This window comes from Xiphophorus maculatus, chromosome 4, assembly GCF_002775205.1.
Source record: "Xiphophorus maculatus strain JP 163 A chromosome 4, X_maculatus-5.0-male, whole genome shotgun sequence".
Lineage (NCBI taxonomy): Eukaryota > Metazoa > Chordata > Actinopteri > Cyprinodontiformes > Poeciliidae > Xiphophorus > Xiphophorus maculatus.
In genome coordinates, this window is record NC_036446.1 from 19,181,665 (window position 1) to 19,202,452 (window position 20,788).

General features: G+C 39.1%; 1 protein-coding gene across 1 annotated transcript; it reads left to right on the forward strand.

Annotated features, from left to right (window-relative positions):
• The first annotated feature begins 658 nt into the window (after window positions 1-658).
• On the forward strand, window positions 659-20,788 carry LOC102234190 (homeobox protein aristaless-like 4). Its single transcript, XM_023331774.1, has 4 exons — window positions 659-1,340; window positions 11,678-11,997; window positions 15,432-15,560; window positions 16,829-20,788. Exons 1-4 carry the CDS (start codon window positions 989-991, stop codon window positions 17,147-17,149), a joined length of 1,122 nt encoding a protein of 373 aa, XP_023187542.1. The 5' UTR covers window positions 659-988; the 3' UTR covers window positions 17,150-20,788.

Here is a 20,788-nt window from a genome sequence, read left to right on the forward strand (position 1 = left end):
CCTGATTTTCAGAATCTGAACACCCTTTGGCTGCTGTGCAAGAATACGACAGGCTACAGATGACAGCACACTGTGGGTCTGAGCAGTGGACTACGTCATATCCTCAATTTAATATTAAAGAATTGATAAACTGCGTTTTAAAAAAAATATCTTCCGCCATGTATTTTTATTCTGACCCAGGGTCTGAGTCTATTTTAAAAAAATGATATGACAAAATTGTTAATAAATCGATTGGCCAACGTATTAAACCGATACTTTTATTTTCTGTCTTAAAATCGCAGATTATTTGGCGCCCCCATGTTTATTCTCTCCCTAAATTAAATAGACTGCCAATGACTAAAATCCGTTTTAAAAGCATAAAAGGCTTCTTTCAAAAATTTTAAAGACAAAGTTTTATTCAGAAGCCCCGTTTTGCGGAATATGGATAATTTGCCCTTGATGAACCATTGCGAATCAAGCGTAAAATTGCGCTCTCTCTCCATCTTTCTCCGCCCCGGTGCTGTCCGTCACCCATCGCTTTTTATTCATCTCCAAATTACATTAATGTCATGTGTTGAGCCCCACGCCCCTGTTTTGCTTTTTTTTTCCCCCCTTTCTTTTTTAGCAAATAAGCAACCTAACTCGTTCATGTCATCAGCATAATCACTTGGGAGAGGTCCCTGAGGCCGGGAGATCTGGGTCCTATCCTCTGAGGGGAGACGGAGGTTTGTGTAACTCTACTCAAACCTGAGGGGGAGTTCGGAGTGTTTGGTCAACGACAGTGGTTCCTGGAAAAGATCTGAATCGCTTCATAACCAAACCCAGCTGCGGTTCTGCTGCGGGCTGCAGCCTCTCTGTGCGTGCATGCGTGCGTGCGGGTGCTTTTTCATCTGAATGAGGTAGACGGAGAGGAAGGGGTTTCTGGAGGAGAGATAGAGAGGGAGGGAAAAGAGGAGAGGGGGAAAAAAAAAAGTTTGGTCTTCTTTTTCCCTTGACTCTTTTTTTAGGCATGAACGCCGAGACTTGTGTCCCATACAGCGACATGACATCCATGGATTCATATTATAGCCCCTCTGCTGCTCAAGGTAGGGATCACCAGGCGGACCACTTTAGGACATTTCCAGCTAGTGACATCAAATACAGCTCCACCGCCTTCCTGTCCAGCAAAGGTCAGGCTTACGGAGAGAAGTCCCGGAGCCCCTTCCAGCAGGAGTGCCAGTCATTGGATGCCGCCGCAGCTGGGCAAGGCTCTTTCAGCAAATACCACCTCTTCATGCAGAGGTCCTCCTGCAAAACACCGCCCGCGGAAGACAAGCTACTCCCGGAGAGGGGACACAACGGAGCGCTCGTCCCGTGCTATGGTGAGTGGAATAAAACTCGGGTTTCCATTTAAAAAAGTTTTGTAAAAAGTAAATAAATAAAAAAGTTCCTTATAAAAAGAGATGGTAATTAAGGGTAGAGCATTTAAAACTCTGTATCATAAAAGAAGAAATCCACCTAACCGTTTGGATGTTGTCAGCCATCATTCATTGCTCGGCTTTCTCAAAATCCGCCTGACTGGATGGAATAATGCGCTGCTCCGTCTGTCCAAAAGTCGTTTTTGAAAATAAAATTCGCCCTGCATCCTCTTCGTGTCATCTCTACAACCGCATCTTCCTCAATATCAGCAGCAACACACAGGACAGCAGCGCGTAAAAGAAGAAAAAAAAAAAAAAACCCGAAAAAAACCAACAACATGGCCCTGCAGCTGCAGAGCGCGCAGCCTGGTTATGAAGACGACTGACCTCCTTGTCCCTCAAACTATCAAATTGTCTGTTTGGACATCAAAATCAAATTAGGGCGCAATTAATGTGCTAATCTGCATTACAATCCTTAAAATTGGAGCTGAGTCGGACAATTGAATTAACGGGTTTTCAGATGGCACACGCGGGGAGGTTCAAATTAATAATATTTGTGTGTCATTGTGCGGCTTGATTGGGTCCAGTTAGATTAATTTGCACAAGGAAAACTGCTCTAATTAGTGACTAATTTAGGTGACTTTAAAATTAGGAACTTTTCCCCCTCTGTCTTTTACATAGAACCTGCATGTTTTAAGGTTGTTTGCAATTTCTCACCGAAAATGAATCCTCAATAAACCGTGATTAAACTGCAAAGACGAATTATTTCAAAGACTCAAACAATCTTCACTGACAAATGAGCCCTAAAATATCTTAAACTGGTGGTAGAAAATAATAATAAAAAATATATACACACATTTTTCTTTTACTTCTGTCTACTTTAAATAATAAAACGTACACAAATCTGTATTCAGCCGCACGATAAAGAAAACCGTGCGCTCAGGTGTTGTTTTCTTTTTCCTTTTTCTTTTTTTGCACAACAGAGCAATTCTATTCGTTATCATTTTTATCGAACTCCTTTGCGCTTTCACGTTTCAACAAATGTTTTTTTTTATTTTTATTATTATTATTTTAAGAAAAAAACCCATTTAGGTAATTTGCATTTTTAAAAAGGAATGAGAACGAGCTATATTTTAAAAACTCAAAAAAAATATTTTAATGTTTAAAAGCAAAAGATCAAGCTCAATAATGGACATTTCTGGACATGACTGGGCGCTTTTGCGTCATATTTCGCTGCGGTTCTCCGACCTGCATATTCATCATTCCTGCAATGAATCTGAAGAGCAGTTTTAAGATGTTTTGACAGCTTAGTCTTCTGGTAGCTCTTTATGGCTCCATCTTGTCAGGACCAGTGAGATAATTCTTCTTTTTCCTTTCTGCCTTTCTTCTTTCTTTTCTTTTTTTTTTTCTTTTTAGCTCATGTGGGTCTCTTAAAACCGGCTGTTAAGTTTTTAGCACCCATTAACCCTGATATAGATCCGGTAAAAAGAGATGAAATAAAATTTTATATTACGTTGTAAACGAGGCACTTGGTAGGCTGAGTTTAAAAACCGTAAACACTCAGGATGCGAGACAGGAGGGTAAAATAAAATAAATAGAAAAACCGAAATACAAGTTTATTTATTTATTTATTTGTTTGTTTGTTTGTTTGTTTGCAACACATCCTATGAGATGAATAATATTCGAAATACGTTAAAACCTCTAGTTTCAGGATCATTATTTTATAGTTTCATGATTGTTTAAATGTAGGCCATTTCTTAAATCAGGTTCTTTAAAGTCTAAAATACGCCAGAGCGGCTCGTCTGGCATTCTTGTTTTACAGCTAGGCGGCGGATTCACCGTGAAGGAAAGGCAGGAAAAAATATCTCGGCCCTAAAGACAGAGGAACTCCGCCATTAATACAACTCAGATGTCAAACTTTTTTGTTTGCTTTTATCCCCCCCCCCCCCTCCCCGCCCCCCCCCTCCCCTCTCACACACACACACACACGCACACACACACACACACACACACACACACACCCCTTAGCTCACACTGACTTGACCCCGCACTGACAAACCTCTTCCTTAGTACCTCCTCAAGCTTTGGATCAGAACAGTTCCTACTTTAATGGCGTTTAGGATCACTGACGCAAAGATGAAAATAAATAACGACTCACGTGGCCTGATAAAAATTAAAAAAACTTTAAAAAAAAAACAACAACATAAAAAAAAAGAGCCGGCTTGGAGGCTGCTTTACTCGTGATTATCGCTGAATGGTCTTACTGACTTCTGACTGAGTTTAAAAGGTGGAAGTAAAATATGCTGAACCTGCTTAAGAAAAAACAAAAAAGATAAATGATTCCTTCTCTGTTCCGTACTAGAAAATACTGAAATATTTCATCTGCTGGTTCACTTCCTTTATCAGAGATGTATTTCACCCAGAAGGGGCTCAAGCTATCAAAGATGGGTTCTGGTGATGTGATATGCAGTCTGATATTCTCAGATGGTTTAAACGCTGAGCTGCCTAACCAGCAAGCTGTCAGCTTCAACTGAGACGCTTTTGCCTGACAGAAAGCAGAACGGTCGCTTGACAAATATTTACCTACATTTGGTTCACTAAACATGTTGTTTACAGCCAGCAGGCTGTCAGTCATGCTGCTGAGAGTAACCAAGGACAGAGGAGAGCTCGGTGCGTTGGTTTTATCACATCAAGAGCATCATAACAATATGCAGAACAAGCATTGATAGGATTAGTTTTTGTTTCTAAAAGAATTGATTAATGAATAAAAAAACTTAGAAGTACTCACTAAGGATAGTGTGGCAAATGATTATTTTGGAGAGGCACACCAAAACAAAACGGCAGGTCAGATGGTCACGAGCATTAAGGTCAAGATAAAGGTCAGCGTTTTAGACAGAAACTTTTCCTTAAAAAAGCGCTTAATAATCAAAACTAACAATCAAAATGCTTGGTTGTAAGTACTATGATGTAGCTATCATCATTAGTTATTAGCATAAAAGCAATATAAGAACTCTGTTGTGTAGACCGCAGAATTATAGACAAAGCTCCCAGGATACGACTCCTGCCAAGAAACATTTCTAAAAACACTTAAGATCAACTTTCAAAGATTACAAGAAAGTCTGGCTGCTCAGAAGGGAAAATATAAAAGAAACACTGAGGAACTGTGCACAGTTGCATTCTACTTTAGGAAATGAGATGAAATTGTGCTGCTAATTTTTTATGAAAACATACTGTAAAAGTGCTGAACTTTTTAAAAATACTACAGAAATCTATCTATCATCTATCTATCTATCTATCTATCTATCTATCTATCTATCTATCTATCTATCTATCTATCTATCTATCTATCTATCTATCTATCTATCTATCTATCTATCTATCTATCTATCTATCTATCTATCTATCTATCTATCTATCTATCTATCTATCTATCTATCTATCTATCTATCTATCTATCTATCTATCTATCTATCTATCTATCTATCTATCTATCTTTATGATTAGACTGATCAATATGTCAATAACCTTAGTGTCCCTAGAGACTTCCTCTTTTGATGTCCCCATGTCTTCTCTCTGTGTCTGCGGGTGTTGACCTTTAGCTTGGCTTCTCTGCCCCTCATATGTTTGGAGAAGAGGGTGAGTACTCCTCTGAGCTTGCAGCAGAGAAATCATGTGAAACTCAGGCTGAAACTCTTTGGTGTCAAATTAAAACTTGCTATAGCTTTCAGCATTGGGTTCCAGTTTAACAGTATAGCAGGTCGTATTATAATCCATTAATGCTTGTGATCCCTTGTCATATTTGACCTGTGGCACAATTTAAACTAATAAAAGCTATAATTTTACCTTTTTTTGGCCGATATAACCCTGCAGGCTGGATGTTTTGGTTCTTCAGAGTGTTTAAAGAACATTTTGGATATCATTTCAGCATCCTGAGACTTTGTCACTCTTCAGGGTTTTCAGTTCCCCTTTGTAGCCGTTTTTGACCCCAACACAACCACTTCAGCCTCTGATAACAGTCGTCTGTACAGATTGGTTGGAGCAGGGTGTAATGGGAACCAGCCCAGCGGCTCGGACGGCCGAGGAACGCTTCAGCAAGTCCCTGATGTGAATGGAGGTGACAGGGACTCAGGATCATTTTACCATTTAGCCTAAAGTTTGGCAGGATAATTTACATTAGGCTCAGTTTGCGTGGCCGACTGAGAGCAGCCGGACAGAAAAATGCTCATGAAGTCCACGAGTTCTTTTGGTCTCGTTGATTCTGTGTCATGTAAACTGAAGTCTCCTACAGAAGCAGGACTGAATAAGGCAGACGGAGCGAATTAAATGTTTTAATGCTCAGAGTGAAGCAAGGTCAAAATCATAAGTTTGTGAAGGTAGCTGTTATGCATGGCATTGTGGTTTCACTAAATCTAAATCATATAAAACTTTACAACAGGTTTTGAATGTTTGGCATTGTTCAACTGCAGCAGTGAGCGAAGAACATAAAACTGCTTTACAAAATGTAATGTTCATATTTGTCTTTTTCCTATTTTTTATGTGTTAAGGAAATGCGTGAGAAATTAGAAACCTTATGTTCTCTCCTAATAACTTGGTGTTAGTGAGCGGGTTTCGCCAAGATTGCAGATGAGGATAAATATTAGCTCCTGTTTGTTTTTGTGGATTTTTACATAAATTGAACTGCAGTTTCAGACTGTGACTTTGAAATGAATGCATTGTGGAAGATGATCAATCGAAGTTTAATTATTTTGTTCCCTGAAACGGTGCAAAAATTTTTTTTACATATATATATATATATATATATATATATATATATATATATATATATATATATATATATATATATGATGATTTCATGCGCTCCTTAGTTAAAAGCAGTGAATCATCTCCTTTGTTTTTTTTTTTTCAGAAACCTGCTTTTTGATTTTATAAACATAAACAATTAAACAGAAACACAGTTAAGCTTCAATCTGCAAAATGTAGATGTTTAAAATTTTGTCCTGCTGGGACGACTGCATGGGAACAAATATTTTAAATCAAACTGGTAAGGAAACTATGAGAGAGAGAAAGAGTGTGTGCTCAGGCAGATTTAAATGAATCAAGCGCTTTTTCATTGACTGCATGTTTGCTTCACATAATATTGTATTATCCACGATAGTTCAAAAAGCATTGTTTTAATGTTTTCTGCAGCTCTTAAATTCAGTTTGTTCTCATACTTTGATGAAGAAGCTTTATTTTCATTTCAATTTAGGCCCTTACGTGCAACGCATGTCAGCACATGACGCATGTCATTTTTATAAAAGGAAGCAAAAATATATTCCTTGAAAACGTTGTTTTGAACGTTCGTTGTTATCTGTCCTTATTTGAAGATTGTCAAATAAAAGGCATTGATAAGATCTTCGGCCGTGGTGCGAGGCATATGTCATTTGAATTTGTATTTTTAAAATAAACTCTCCAAAAAAGGTTTTGTTTTTTTTAAGTCTATAGGAACAACTTGTAGAAACAGAATTAGATTAGTGAATATTTTTTTATAATTATACCTAAAGTAATTTAGAGGAGGCCAAAATTCGAGTGCTCACCAAACGGAGAGGCAAGAGTATTGGCAATAAACACTACACTTTTTTAAAATGCTAATATCTCAGCTGAAATATGATGTTCTCCTTGTGTTTTATATAATGTTGCTGTCTTATTTTCTAAATATGATAAGAATTTTACTGGCGCTGTGTGTTGACGTTAAGTTGAGGTTGCAAACAGCTTTTGTCCCCCTCTAGTGGTAAAAAAAAAGTATTAATATTGAATACTACTACAACTACAGCTATAATAATTATTATTATTATTAAACGAATGAATGATGACAAAATGTTGTGGCTTTTTCAGATTAGATCCTGGAACTTTTAACATCTAAACGTACATAAAATGGATATTATGCATTTCCTTTTCCACATTTTATCTCATTTTGCTCCTTCAGCATTGGATAGCTCATCTTCTGTTTAGGAAGCATGTAGTTAATTGCTCTCCCTATTAATATGTGGTGTGTAATTTATAGTATTTCCTTTTAACACTGTGAGCTGACCCCAGTCAGGGCAGTCAGTAAAAAGCCAGGGAAGGTGCCCTGTCGCTTTACAGCCAGTTGAAATTACTCTTTGATGTTGCAGCAGTAATATCTGTCCGGGCGGTTTTGACCTTGTAGCCCGTAAGGACTTGTTCATCGACATGCACACAACCTCACAGCATTACACTGTGAGTTAAGGATATTATTAGATCAGTAAACACATAAATGTTGCTTTTGGAAGCAGACTTTTTACGCCAACTGCAGTGAAGTCAGATGGAAGTTTTCTTTGCTTTTTATACCCTATTTTCTAAGCACCTAATTGCTAGGCATCTTCTCTGTGGACATGCAAAGCTACAGCAAAAACAATGTTATTTCTCTATATAAAGACTATGTCCGCATTTTCACCTGAAACAGACGAAATTAAAATTAAATGTGCTTCTACTGATGTCTCTGCCTCAATGTTCTGTGTGAGCTGCATTTAAAAGTCTTACATATGTTGAGATGAAACGCCATATACAGTCCTTATGTCTTTGTTGGAGTTTGCATCTCGACACTGTTCATATATATGGCATTGCTTGCAGGAGGTTTTAATATTTGTCTCACCTGTGACAGATTTGAATGGATTAAAAGCAGGAGATTGTTACAATATCACGGTCTTGCCAAAAAACTTTAGGGATGCATGTTTGGGCAAAATCCTTTGATCAGGAGAGAGGCCTCATGATTTCAAACAGCCTGAGCGCTTGCGCTTTATGGGGACCACGAGTCCCAGCAAAGAAAACATGACGCAACAGCAGTTTGACATTTGCCCCCTTTGAAGCACAATGGGAAGACGTGGTCAGGTAACCAGGAGTATATCTCCAACTATGTTGTAGAGTTTTGTTAAACTAAACAAAAATAAGGTAAGACACCCTCCAAATTTAGTTAAATTTGTATGTCTGCATGCACAGCTCTACCACTGCAAGCAGGAGCGCCTCCAGATAAATTATAAGTGGTTGCTGAGGGGGAGCGACACTGGTTATTTAGGAGTGACACACCTGAACCGCATAATGGCAACAGCAATTAGTCGACTCGACGCAACAATGATTCCAGACACATATCAGAAGTGGTTCTGGAATGGAAAAAGCTGACTAACATCAAGCCTTTGTATGGGCCCAACTTTACTCGCTACTAGAAGTAACATCTATAGACAAATAGTCTGATCTGTACCATGGAGGGCAACCATTTCAAATCAAATCTACCAATTATGCTATGATGTATGGCCAATATCAAGTATTGACTGAAATGTTGAGTCAGAATTGTACCAAAGGTTTGTTGATGTCAGTCAAAAACATGCAGTGTTCTTGTTAGCAAACGTCTAAACCAGTATTGGAGAGTTTGTTTTGATATTAGAACCTGCATTTTTTCTAATATGTTCCAAATGTTTCTGCATAATAATGAAAGTTGTGTAAACTTAGTTATTTTGGCATACAACACAAAAAGTGGTCAAATAAATAATGATGTCAACATATATTATTTTATCTCAAAAATGTATTTGACGCTTCCATGAGGTAGAAAAAATTTGTAAAAAAGATACAGCTTTCTTCCTGCTCCGATTTTTTTGTATTTTCATGACAGCAATATCAGAAACATAAAGCAACTGCAGTTCAGTTTTCTTCAACTCCTCCTGAATTAGTAAGAGTTTCTATATCTACTCAAGATCAGACATCTTGTTGATTTTGGATTCTTCATCATTCATTCAAGACCCAGTTTTGGTTCTTGAATGAATGATGCCCGGGGTACTGCCTCTCTCTCCCTCAACCTTTGCATCACCGTTACTGTGTGTCTCTGTTATCCCCAGATTTTCTGCTGTTCATGGTGAACCTTCATAACACTGACTTCCACAGAAAGGGTCCCAGATTGCAAAAAATGTAATTTCCTGGCACTTATTGTACAAGTGTTTCTTATTAATTGTTTTATATTACGGCACAGGGACAGAGCTTAATCAAAAATGAGTCCTATTACTGAGACTGCTCTTCTGCGAGAACAATTGCTGTTTATTGGTAGATATGGAACTGTCTGGTGCAATAATTAAAGCTTCAGTTATTTTTCTTATCAGTCCGAATTTAGCTGTATATTATAGTGATTCAACCATGTCTAATACTTGCCAGGGAGTTAATTAGAGGACTATTTCTGTACCTCAGGGGATGCTAAATAAGCAGTAAAAATGGAGATCATCAGTGAAGAGACGACTTTAAGCTTCACTGAACTGTTAAATCATCTGACCTAATAGAAAAATAGGTAAGAAAAGAAAAGAACCCAGAATGGCACTTTGAGGAACTTTTTGTCTTCTGATATATGATTTGAACTAGGAAGTACTCACGATGCCTACTCCACATCTTTCAAGAAAATACTGTGGTGTAACATACAGTACATGCTAAGTTCAATACATACAGTTAAGCCCAAAATTATCCATACCATCTGGAAGATTTAAATTTAAATTTTAGCTTAATAATTAAGCAATAAGGTGAGTTAAAGAGGATTAAAATTCAATTAATAAAGATGTTTGGCACATTTTAAGTGCTTTAGAAACTTCTAAACATTGTTGGATGAGCAGATAAGCTTTAGATGTCAGCAGTCCTAAAAATAATTTGGTAAAATAATAATAGGATGTGTTACTGAAACTGAGTGAGACAGCTCTCGCTGAGCAGCCTGTTCCCATGTCCTCCACGGGAATGTGTTTTACTCAGGCGATGCATTGGCGGTCCTTTTTTCTTCTTTGAGCTGGATCAGGCAACGTTTCCAAAGGAGCAACTAGTTCACAACAGAATACTGGCAGAGGCAAAACTGAAAATTCATGATCAGAGAGCTGGCTGAGGTTTTACAGCTAAACTGCAGCCATGAAGAAATCAAAAGTGAGTGCAATCGACAGGGAGAATAAGAGATTGTTTTTTTATTGTCTTTGGATCTGTAGAAGCCGGTCAATTTATTTGTGACAGTACTGGTGCAAAAATGGCTTTTTAGCCACTCTGAGACATTTTCACCGACAAACAGCAACTGAGTGGAGAGAATAAGACGAGAAGTGTTTATGAGTGTGTCTTGTAGAGGACAATGCTGGTGGTTAAGAAGTCTTAGTCAGGGAGTGAAATCTGCAATGCTCAGTCACATAACATAGAAAAAAATCTGTAGTCTACTGGGTTAAGCAGCCAGTCTTACAAGCACACGCTAAATGCGCCAACACATTTCACAACTAAATTTCATCACACAGAGTGAGAAATTTCTTTGTTCCGCCCCGTCAGACCTCATAAATTAAAATATTGATCCTTCAAAGAAAGCATTATATCTGAATGCTCTGTCAGAGGCCCGTTACTGGAAGTTTAGTCAAAGAAGGCCCCTTGTTTTCTTTTGTTTGATATTAGATAGAGCTAATAAGATGATCCATGTCCATATCCCAGGAGGAAAATCATTTATGATGGCCCCAGATCAAAACAATATCACACAAGGATTTTCATTGGTAGATTTTGTTGGATATACGACCGAAATATTCAGCAGATCTCTGCATGTGAGCCAAGGCAAGAAAAGTGTTGAAAAATGACTGCAAAAAGAATGTTTAGTTTGAAGATGGCACTCTCTCTCTCTCTCTCTCTATACTGTATATATACAGTATATACTGTATATATACTATGGAAATTCATGATCAGAGAGCTGGCTGAGGTTTTACAGCTAAACTGCGAGTGCAATCGACAGGGAGAATAAGAGATTTTTTTTTTTTATTGTCATTGGATCTGTAGAAGCCGGTCAATTTATTTGTGACAGTACTGGTGCAGAAATGACTTTTTAGCCACTCTGAGACATTTTCACCGACAAACAGCAACTGAGTGGAGAGAATAAGATGAGAAGTGTTTATGAGAGGTGTTTATATATACATACATATATATATAAATTTTACTGAAAGAAGCAGGAGAGAAGTCCATCTGGCTGGAAATCAACAAGGACTCACTAATTCTGAGCACTTAGGCCAATAAGGTCACCTGAAAAATTAAAATACCTTTGAGGTCCAAATGTATCAAACACATATATCCTGCTGCATCTTTCTGTCTTCTGAAAATTACACTGTATTTTCCCCACTACAATACATTACACTTATAATTACTCCCTTTTTTTCTAATTTATCTTCAGCTTAATAGAAACAAATTTACAAAGAGTCGCTTCATTCCAATCATTAAGGTATGAAAATAATGCTTTTAAGCGTTTCACACACTTCCTGTTTCTGCAGGTAAGGACAGTTCAGGCCTGACAGACTCTGATTTGGCCCCAGACTCTGATCCACCTGGAATGGACTCCAGATACTTGGCTGTGAAGGACCAAGGCGTCAAAGCAGCCTCTGAAAGGTCGCCGAGCAACGAATTGGCGAGTCCGCTGGAAAAAGTCGATGGTGGCGAAAGCAACAAGGGCAAGAAGAGACGCAACCGCACCACCTTCACCAGCTACCAGCTGGAGGAACTGGAGAAGGTTTTTCAAAAGACGCACTATCCTGACGTTTACGCCCGGGAGCAGCTCGCTTTGAGGACTGACCTGACTGAAGCCCGAGTGCAGGTAAGAACATAGAGCCAACACAACTAAATGGACGTGGGGTACATTTATTCTGGAAACAATGCTTTAACAAAAAGCTCTCAAGAGAAAAGGCTTTAAACAACAAAACCTCCTGGACCCTTCAGCATCTGCAGAGATAAAGTCACTCACAGAATAACATGAGAGATTTATCTAGTAATGTGGGAGTGGAGAGAGAGAGAGTGTGTGGGGGAGTGAGAGCTTGCAGAGGCCAGGGGGCCCAGGGTGGATCAGGGGGGCTGAGGTTTGAGCTGCCTGGGCCTCATATGTGCAGTTTAAAGAGAGCAGACTTTCATCAACACATGGCTCTGCAATGTTTTTCCATAGGATTGTCTTGATGGCTTTATCCCTTTGCACTTTCAAAGTTTAGTTTCCTGAAATTGCAAGATCTCTCCTGTCAGTTTCTCTATGAGCTGAGGCTCACAGCGCCCCTCTGACCTTTTGGCTCAATTAGCTTAGAAACTGGTCGCAAGTGCTGTAATGCATTCCCACATCAGAGAGAGTGAAAGAGACCTCCACCATATCTGCACCATGTCTTTGTGTGGTGCATGTGGATGAGGACCAAAGCCCTTGGATTTTCTTTGTTTTTCTTTCATTAAAGACCCGTTCAGACAAGAATGTGTCCCTGCTGTGGTCTCCAGGAGGTGTGAAACCTTTCCCATGGGTTTCCGTTGGCTCGTCAGCGACTGTTATAAGCATACTTCAAGTTCTGGCCAAAACAAGCCTACTATTTTATATTCTGGCTTCGTTCGCTCCGTGCCCGTCAGTTTAGATGAGATAAGAAACCGATCAAAAACAATCACCCACATGATGAGCTGAAACGGTGAGCGGAAAATTCAGGAAATCTGTGGCAGCCTCCAGGGCCGTAACTCACTCCAGAGTCTGAAGGCATGCCGCTCTGCAGTTCGTGTTATCACTGACCTGCCCGCTGCAGATGGATGCAGCTTTACAGTCGTCGGCTCTCCCAACTGCCCTCTTAAACACTCAAGTTAAAAAGATAAAAGGCACAAGATGCCTTGTCAGGCAGAGGATAGGGTTTTGTGCTCCACTCAGGTAATTTGCATGCAAGAGGAAAAAAAAAAAGACAACTCATCAGGTCAGCATCTGGAGCAAAGAAATGTTAGAACACCCTAAACTACTGATAAAAAGCATATAGCTTTTTTCTTACAAAAGAAAGGAGAGCAAACTGACCTCACCGGTTCATCTTTCACATACACGCACATCAAATAACAGGGGACCTTTTGTTAAACAATGCCAGGGCCTGGCGTTGTTTGCTTTTTTAGTCTCAGGGTTTCAAAGGAAGAAGGTGAAGTCAGATCTGAGTCACATACACTACATGTGAAGGTCAGGGGTCACAGGTCAGGGGTTTCAGTAGCATCACATCTCTCAGATTTGCAGCTCTGATAGTCCAGAGAGCCGAGACGGCATCGGACGTGGAGTTCACCGGGGAAACACAGGTGTCCACATGAGTTTATAGATGAAAGATGAGACGCAGATCCCACCTACAGACAGAGGAGGCAAGATGCTGAGAGCACACCTAGGAGCCGAGGAATATCCGTAATGTTATGTCATGATGTGAAGTTGTCTGCTAAACTAAGATAGAATGTGAACCATATGAAACCATTTTAGCAACAAGAAGAAAAATAGTGTTTTTAAGTCATCCTGATTTTAAATTCAAGTCATTTTAGCACAGACAATTTGAACTAGCACTGCTAAACATTTTGTCACTAAACCAAACTAATGTTTGATGTTTAGCACAATTAGGATGACACCATTATTCCCATTTTGTAGATGCCAGAACAAAGAAAAGACAATATGCAAGCATATGTTGCGGAATTTAATACATCGATAAAAGTTTACAACAAACAGCACAGGAAAGCCTGCTGCAAGTCTTACTGGATAAACTGTATTTTTAATGAGTTTCAAATGAAAACAGTAAACATTGATGGTATATCTCTTTAATCTCAGTCCAAAGGTGCCCTCTGATGACCTCACAGAGAATGTCAAGTTCTCCATTTAGAGATTTGTTTGTAGAAAATGAGAACAAAACTAGCTGATGATGAACATAAACACTGGTCAGACATCCTCCTGTTATGTTATTAGAGTTTTATGGGAGCTGGAAAACCGAAGCCAGGCTCAGCAGCCCCTTTTTTTTCCTTCTCCTACTTGGTTTGGAAGGTGAAATGAGTGACAGCAGAGGCGGGTTATCAATCCTCTGAGCCGCGGTCTCACTTCAAAGTGTTTTCAGCCCCCGTACAGCCCTCCTGCTGGGGCCAGTTTGGTATTTCTCTGCTCTTTCTCTCTGGGGCAGTAACATAAATAAAGGCTCATTGAGAGTCTACCAGCTACTTAAGCTGTCAAGGTCTTTACCAATTACTGTCACAAGGCAGTGTGTGCAACATAGAAATATGTTAGAGCTGCATAATAGCCAACAGACTTGGAGCAGGGCAAAAACTGAGATGTTCATGGATTCAGGATTTGAGGAAGAATGTGGCATACTCGATCATTACAATAAATCCATAAAGAAACCTTCAGAGACAGCCGTCTCCGACTGGGTGGTGATGATTAGGCTCAAAAGAAGACATATCAAACATCAAGGAAAGAGGGATTATGGCCTCAAATCGGTGTGCCTTCGTAATTTAGAAGAAGACTGTGTCTCAAAGCCAGAGGTTTTAGGCTTCAGGAAATTAAAAGGGAAGATCCAAACAAACACCAATTATCATCCCATCTCCCTTTTCAATTCCCCCTTTTTGGATGATATCAGGACAGCACCAGAAAAATAGTCTGGTGTGAGTTGTGTCCAAAAAGGTAAGATCAATGGAAGACACAACATTTTCAGGAGACAATAAAACCAAATGTTTACATTCAGATGTTTAGATTTGTTTACAACAAAAAAGGTAGATGATGATTACAGCACAAGAGACAAAAACACATTTTGATTACTTTCAGATTCTCTACTGGAAAGCCAAACACACTAATTTTTGCAGTAAACACAATGAGATTTAGACGTCAAAGACAATTATGGAAGAGAAAACGCACACACTGTGGTCAGACAACAAATAAGCTTTGGTGAGATGATTTTAGAGCTACAAACTACATGTGAGTTTCTGTAGTAATTTGTCTCCAAATCATCCACCACCTCTTCCGCCTCAGTCACACTTGTACAGCTTTAATTGCCTCTGAGTTGCAATTTTGTGACTGTGAGTTTGTGAGTTCACACTAAGGTTGTGGGCTTTTTTTTTAATGAGAATCAGATTCCCAATTAAAACATCTAGATAAAAGTACTTCCTTTTGATCTCAAGCAAAAGTGTGTTTGGGTTTGGTAACACTACATTTCTGCTATTCCAGTCTCGTTTTAACTTCACCTCAAACTTCTTGCTCTCTTAAAAGATGTATAAACTTTTGTTTTTTATTTGCAGGTGTGGTTCCAGAACCGGAGAGCAAAGTGGAGGAAGAGGGAACGATTTGGTCAGATGCAGCAGGTCCGAACACATTTCTCAACTGCTTACGAGTTGCCGCTCCTAACGCGTCCTGAGAACTACGCACAGGTACAGGAGCAACATGTTAAACGTGTTCAAAACACAACAGTCCAAACAGATAGTTTGAAAAAAACATTGGGATTTTTCCTAATGGGGGTTTATTGAGTGCTAACAGGAGCCTGCACAAGAGATTTTTGTCTTAATAAGAGTAGAATAATTGAGTTCAGGTTTGGTCAGTCTTGTCGTTTTCACTTTTGTATTGATTTATGTTGAAAACTTGGTCTTCTTTTTTACAGCTAGAAAAAAGTTTCATCAACGGATTTATGTTCAGTGAAGAATGGTCCAACTCAGCCTTGATTAGACAGATATAGGATTTTGAAATACAGATGTTCAAGTGAAGTTCAAGTTTATTTGAAAACATCAAAATATCCTTTTAAAATAGAGTTATACCAAAAGCTGTGGGTCAGACATCAACTTTATTGATATTGGCTGTTTGCTGCTATGCGTTCCTATGGCAACATACTCACCTTTGATTCAACTTGTGAATAACTGATAAAACCTTTCAGTCTTTAGGTTAACAAGGGGTGTCTTAAAATACTACAGGCACATCCCAGTGTAGTAGAATATCATGATAAATTTCAAAAATATCATATTCTATAGAATCAGTAAAATCCGAATAATATATTTTATAACTATTTGTGTTAAGTGCATGCTAGATGAATTGCTCTCTCTAAATTGACCCCAGGAGTTTGTATGTGATTGGTTACTTTTCTCCTATGTTGTCCTATATTGGACTGGCAACTTGTCCAGGTTTCCAATATTGGTTTGAAAGTGGTCTAATTCAAGGAACGCAACAGTTATAGTTCATTTCCTTGATACTATGCATCTGTGTGCAGTCACTCTTGAAACCTTGACTGTAGACACAGTGCACATTATATCAATCTCTCCAAGACTCATGTATGTGCTTTCCTTCTAAATTCTCTCATGTCCTGTTGCATACTTTCTTACAGTCTTTCACTCAATGAAACAAAATGCGTGGCAACAGCAAGATTAACATCAAGATAAACTTTGTTGCCCCTAAGGGACAATTTGTTTTGCAGCCAGCAAGGAACAAATGTGTCCTTTGAACAGCTTCTTTAGTCGTGTGGCTCAGTGATGGCTGGACCAGACTCAGGCTAGCGCTCTTACTCATTATTGTGAAGGCCATTACATAAGATTACTGTATAAACAACCAGCAGAGAGGTGTGATCATTTTGTCTGAATATGACAAATCAAATATCTTATTATATATATTTTTTATGAAACCTCTACCTCTACCTTCCTGACAATGTTTTCAGATCCAGAACCCCTCCTGGATCGGCGGCAGCAGTGCAGCATCTCCTGTCCCTGGCTGCGTTGTTCCCTGCGACACCGTGACCACCTGCATGACCCCACACCCCCACTCTGCCAGTGGGGTCTCTGACTTCCTGGGCGTATCGAGCCCCAGTGGACACGTTGGACAGCCTCACATGGGCAGCCTGTTTGGCGGCTCTCCTGGCATGGCTGCAGGCATCAATGCATACGATCTCAACATGGATCCCGACCGCAAATCCTCCAGTATTGCTGCTTTGCGTATGAAAGCCAAAGAGCACAGTGCTGCCATTTCTTGGGCAACATGATGCGCCGATGCATGCTGGATGGGGGATCTTACGCAAACTAGGGGCACTTAATTCAAAACTCTGCAGGAAGAAGTGACTGCCTTTATAAATGCTGCAACAAAAATGATTATGAGCATCGGAGATGGCTGGCAGAGATTTGCCAGGTTTCAGTGCCTCTGCTGGAGGAAAGTCGGTGTGAAAGCCTGATAGAAAGAAATGCTGTGTAGTCCTAAAGACAGACAAAGAGGAGGATTTCAAACACTCTCATGCACTTATCTGCCCACGTTTATTGTCTGTGCATTACTATAAGTGTATGCCGTTTGGAGTTTGGTGCTGTTTTCATTTTTACTTTATTTAATTTTTTGTAGGATTTTTTTTCTGAATTCTTTGTACTTTTACAGATATTTCAACCAAAAAAGCAAAAAACAGAAAGTCATTGCTAAATTTTTGAAGCCACAATGATTTCTTTTTTTTTTTTTCATCAACAATATTTTTAGCATTAGCAAATTTTTAATATCTGAAATTCTGGGGCTGTAAAGACAAACAAGTGTTTCAGAAAATCGTCCTGCACATCCATCACGTCTGGCTCCTCACTTTCAACACAGCTTTTCGCAAATACTGCGAGTTTAGGAAAGTCTAAACCCATAAGTGATTCGGTTTCCTCATATTTAAATGTCAAGTGGGTGAAATATGATTAGGCTGAGTATGATCGAGATGGGAGATCCACCTGCTGCACTGAGTAGGCCTGTTGATGCCCACAGAGAGGAGGCAATGGACGAGGAAGTGAGAGGGGAGGCGCACAGCAGGCCTGCTGCTCTCTGGACCTGAGAGCCTTGAAACAGACACGCCTCTCTTTGAAAAAAGGACATTTTCTCTAATAAGTGGACTCAACTGAGCCCCTTGCCTTGCTTCAGAGAAGGAAGCGCCCTCTACTCAGTCAGACTGCCAGGAATAACACAGAAACAAGGAATCCCCGTGTTTGAAAGAGAGAAGACCGGCACAGATTACAAATGTGCGTTGACACTTTGAAGCTTTTCAAGGACTTGTCATTGTTTAACTTTTAAGAATTTTCAACAAGAATGTGTCTAGCTGTCAAAGCAGTTAAGTTATTAAGAAACCACAGTCAAAGCTGAACAGGTGTTTTTTTTCTTCTAGTTGCTCTATTCAAAGTACTTAAAGCATCAAAGTCACTGTTAATTGAAAAAGGTCTTTATAGGGGGATGGCCATGTGACAATAACACAGTCATTAATTATAATCTACATTTCAGGTGAAGCATGAAAGAAGCCTGACAAAAAGTCTAAATCTTTGAAGTTCGTATAATAAAAACATTCTGGCAGAGTTTTAGTATGGATGTTATTGTTAGGTTCAATGTCTTTCAAGAAAGAAGGAAAGATAAAAGAGCTCATCACAGTCCAAAAAACAATTGGCCCAATAAACAGTCCTGTTTCGACATGTTGCCACTGAAGAGAAGCACAGAACCAAAAACATCTTTGCAAACAGATTCAAATAAAAGGAGATCATTGTAGAACAGCATCTAAAGATACTAAACATGGAGCAGGTTTTAATAAAGTTTTCTATTAAGTCATGTTTTTGTACTGTCAAATCTATGCTTCTGACAACGGGTTATCCGTTTCAAGTACAGGCCCACAGCATAATACCACCTTTGCCACATTTTTGGTAGACTCCTCATTGTAAAACATTGCCCTTTCTAGACTTGCTGATAATCTTTAGTGAAGCCTAATTATACCGGTGCCTACTTAAAACATGGTTAAGAAAATCTTGGCCAGTTGTCTCATGGCCTGTTATTGACTAAAAGTCTGATGCTTTCATCATTATAACAAAGAAACAGAAATCAGTCAATTTCCACATAGAGAAATTAATAAAATTTTGTGCTCTACCAAATTTTACAATTTGGCATAACACATTTTTTGTCAAAGAAAGAATTGTTATTTTTATATTAAAAGAAATTTAAAACAGTCAAAAGGATAGTAAGGTTATCATAAGTAAGGTTATCAATAATAGAGCCTAGGACAATTAAGTTTTTTTGGTTTTTTTGTCATTGTTGAAAAGAACTTTAGTTGAATTCACCAGTTATTATAGGTTTTGTTTGTTTTGTTTTTTGTTGTTTTTTACAAGGGTGTGCACCTTCAGTGAGTACTCAGACTGCTTATCAATAATTTAAAACTGGTTGTACAGTAAAACAACAGGTATTACTTGCTAGATACAGGAAGGAGAATAGACAGATAAAAGTCAGGTGGACTTAGCCAAATGTTTCACTTCTAACTTGGGATATACTGTATATTTTAACAATAAGGACTAGTTTCCCCCCTGGCAACAGCTTCCTCTAGTGACAGAAATAGCAAATGAAGTTTTCCATAGTTCTATAGCATAGGGGTGGACATATTTCCTGTGACCAGAAAGCTAAATGTAGGCTTAAAGCATAACAAAGATGTTCATTTTCTCAAAGAGTCAATCTGAAATATTGCACCAGGTCGAAAGGCAGAGGATTTCCCTAAACTGAACCACATCAACTTTCCCTTTTGTTTGGTTGGAGCAGCAACTTACAGGCCAAAATCTGTCAGCAGAGATCACTCTGAAATTATCTGCATTATATTAAACTCTGTGGCGAAAATGGTAGGATATGTGTTTGCGTGGAAGACAAAGTGTATTCTTTATGAGATTGCCCCCCCACCCTCCTTTTAGTTGAGGGGTTGAACGAAGGGCGAGCTGTGAGGGCGTCTGTGTGTTCCGGTGTTCTGGGAAAAGGACAGTGCACACAGCTGCGGTTGAGGGGTAAATGCAAAACAAACATGCCTCACACATGCTTCCAGCTTCAGCTGTCACAGCTCTGCTTTCAAACGATTCACCCCTATCACACATGATGCACCGCGCCTCTTCCTGGGCTCGCTTCCATCACGTCCAACAGCCCCAGTGCTGCAGCCAATAATCAGCTGCAGGGTCCGAGGGCCGCACAGATCAGTAAGGCTCTTTAATTAACACAGAGCCATGTGGAGGCTGAAGACCACCATATTGTGTGTCAGGATGGACGGGAGCATCTGGTTTAATGAAGACTGTCCATCTGCACAGAGCACGCAAACGCTGTAGCACTGAGTTGCTCAGGTTTACAGAACACATACTCGGTGTTCTAGCTTTTTTAAGAATTTAGGTTTTGCTTGTCTTTTTTTGGTTGTATTTTTTATAGGTCTGTTGATGCGAGGAAGCGTCTTCCTGTCCGCTGTGTTGATTCTGCCATGAATGATTCCATTACCCAGTTTTCTCAGTTTCTGATACTACTGAAGTCAAGTAATCAGCATAGGAGCAACTATATGATGAATATATGTGTTGATGCATTGTTGTACATGCGGAGAAGATTGATGTGTCGTAGCTCTTGGAATTGTAATTAAATTGATGTTTAGTCAATATTTTTGAATCAGTTTATCAAGTATTTAAACATGCTTTTCAGTACTCTTTGAATATACACTTTTTTATTGAAAACCTGGAGGTGTATACATGTATTTTCAAAGATGAATGAACAGAATTTGTCTGCTTATGTTCTTTAAAAGTTTTTTTCATGTTTGTGGCTTTAAGCTACACTTTGAGTTAAGAAATCTGCTCTCGCATGTGTTGTTTGAGTGATTAAAATACTATAAGTTATTGCA

What these genes read in the sequence shown, in the direction of transcription:
- LOC102234190 (XM_023331774.1), top strand. Translation starts at nt 989, where the DNA reads ATGAACGCCGAGACTTGTGTCCCATACAGCGACATGACATCCATGGAT. An exon ending in TGACTGAAGCCCGAGTGCAG is followed by an intron (nt 11,998 to 15,431) that starts GTAAGAACATAG and finishes TTTTATTTGCAG; the next exon opens with GTGTGGTTCCAGAACCGGAG. An exon ending in GTCCTGAGAACTACGCACAG is followed by an intron (nt 15,561 to 16,828) that starts GTACAGGAGCAA and finishes CAATGTTTTCAG; the next exon opens with ATCCAGAACCCCTCCTGGAT.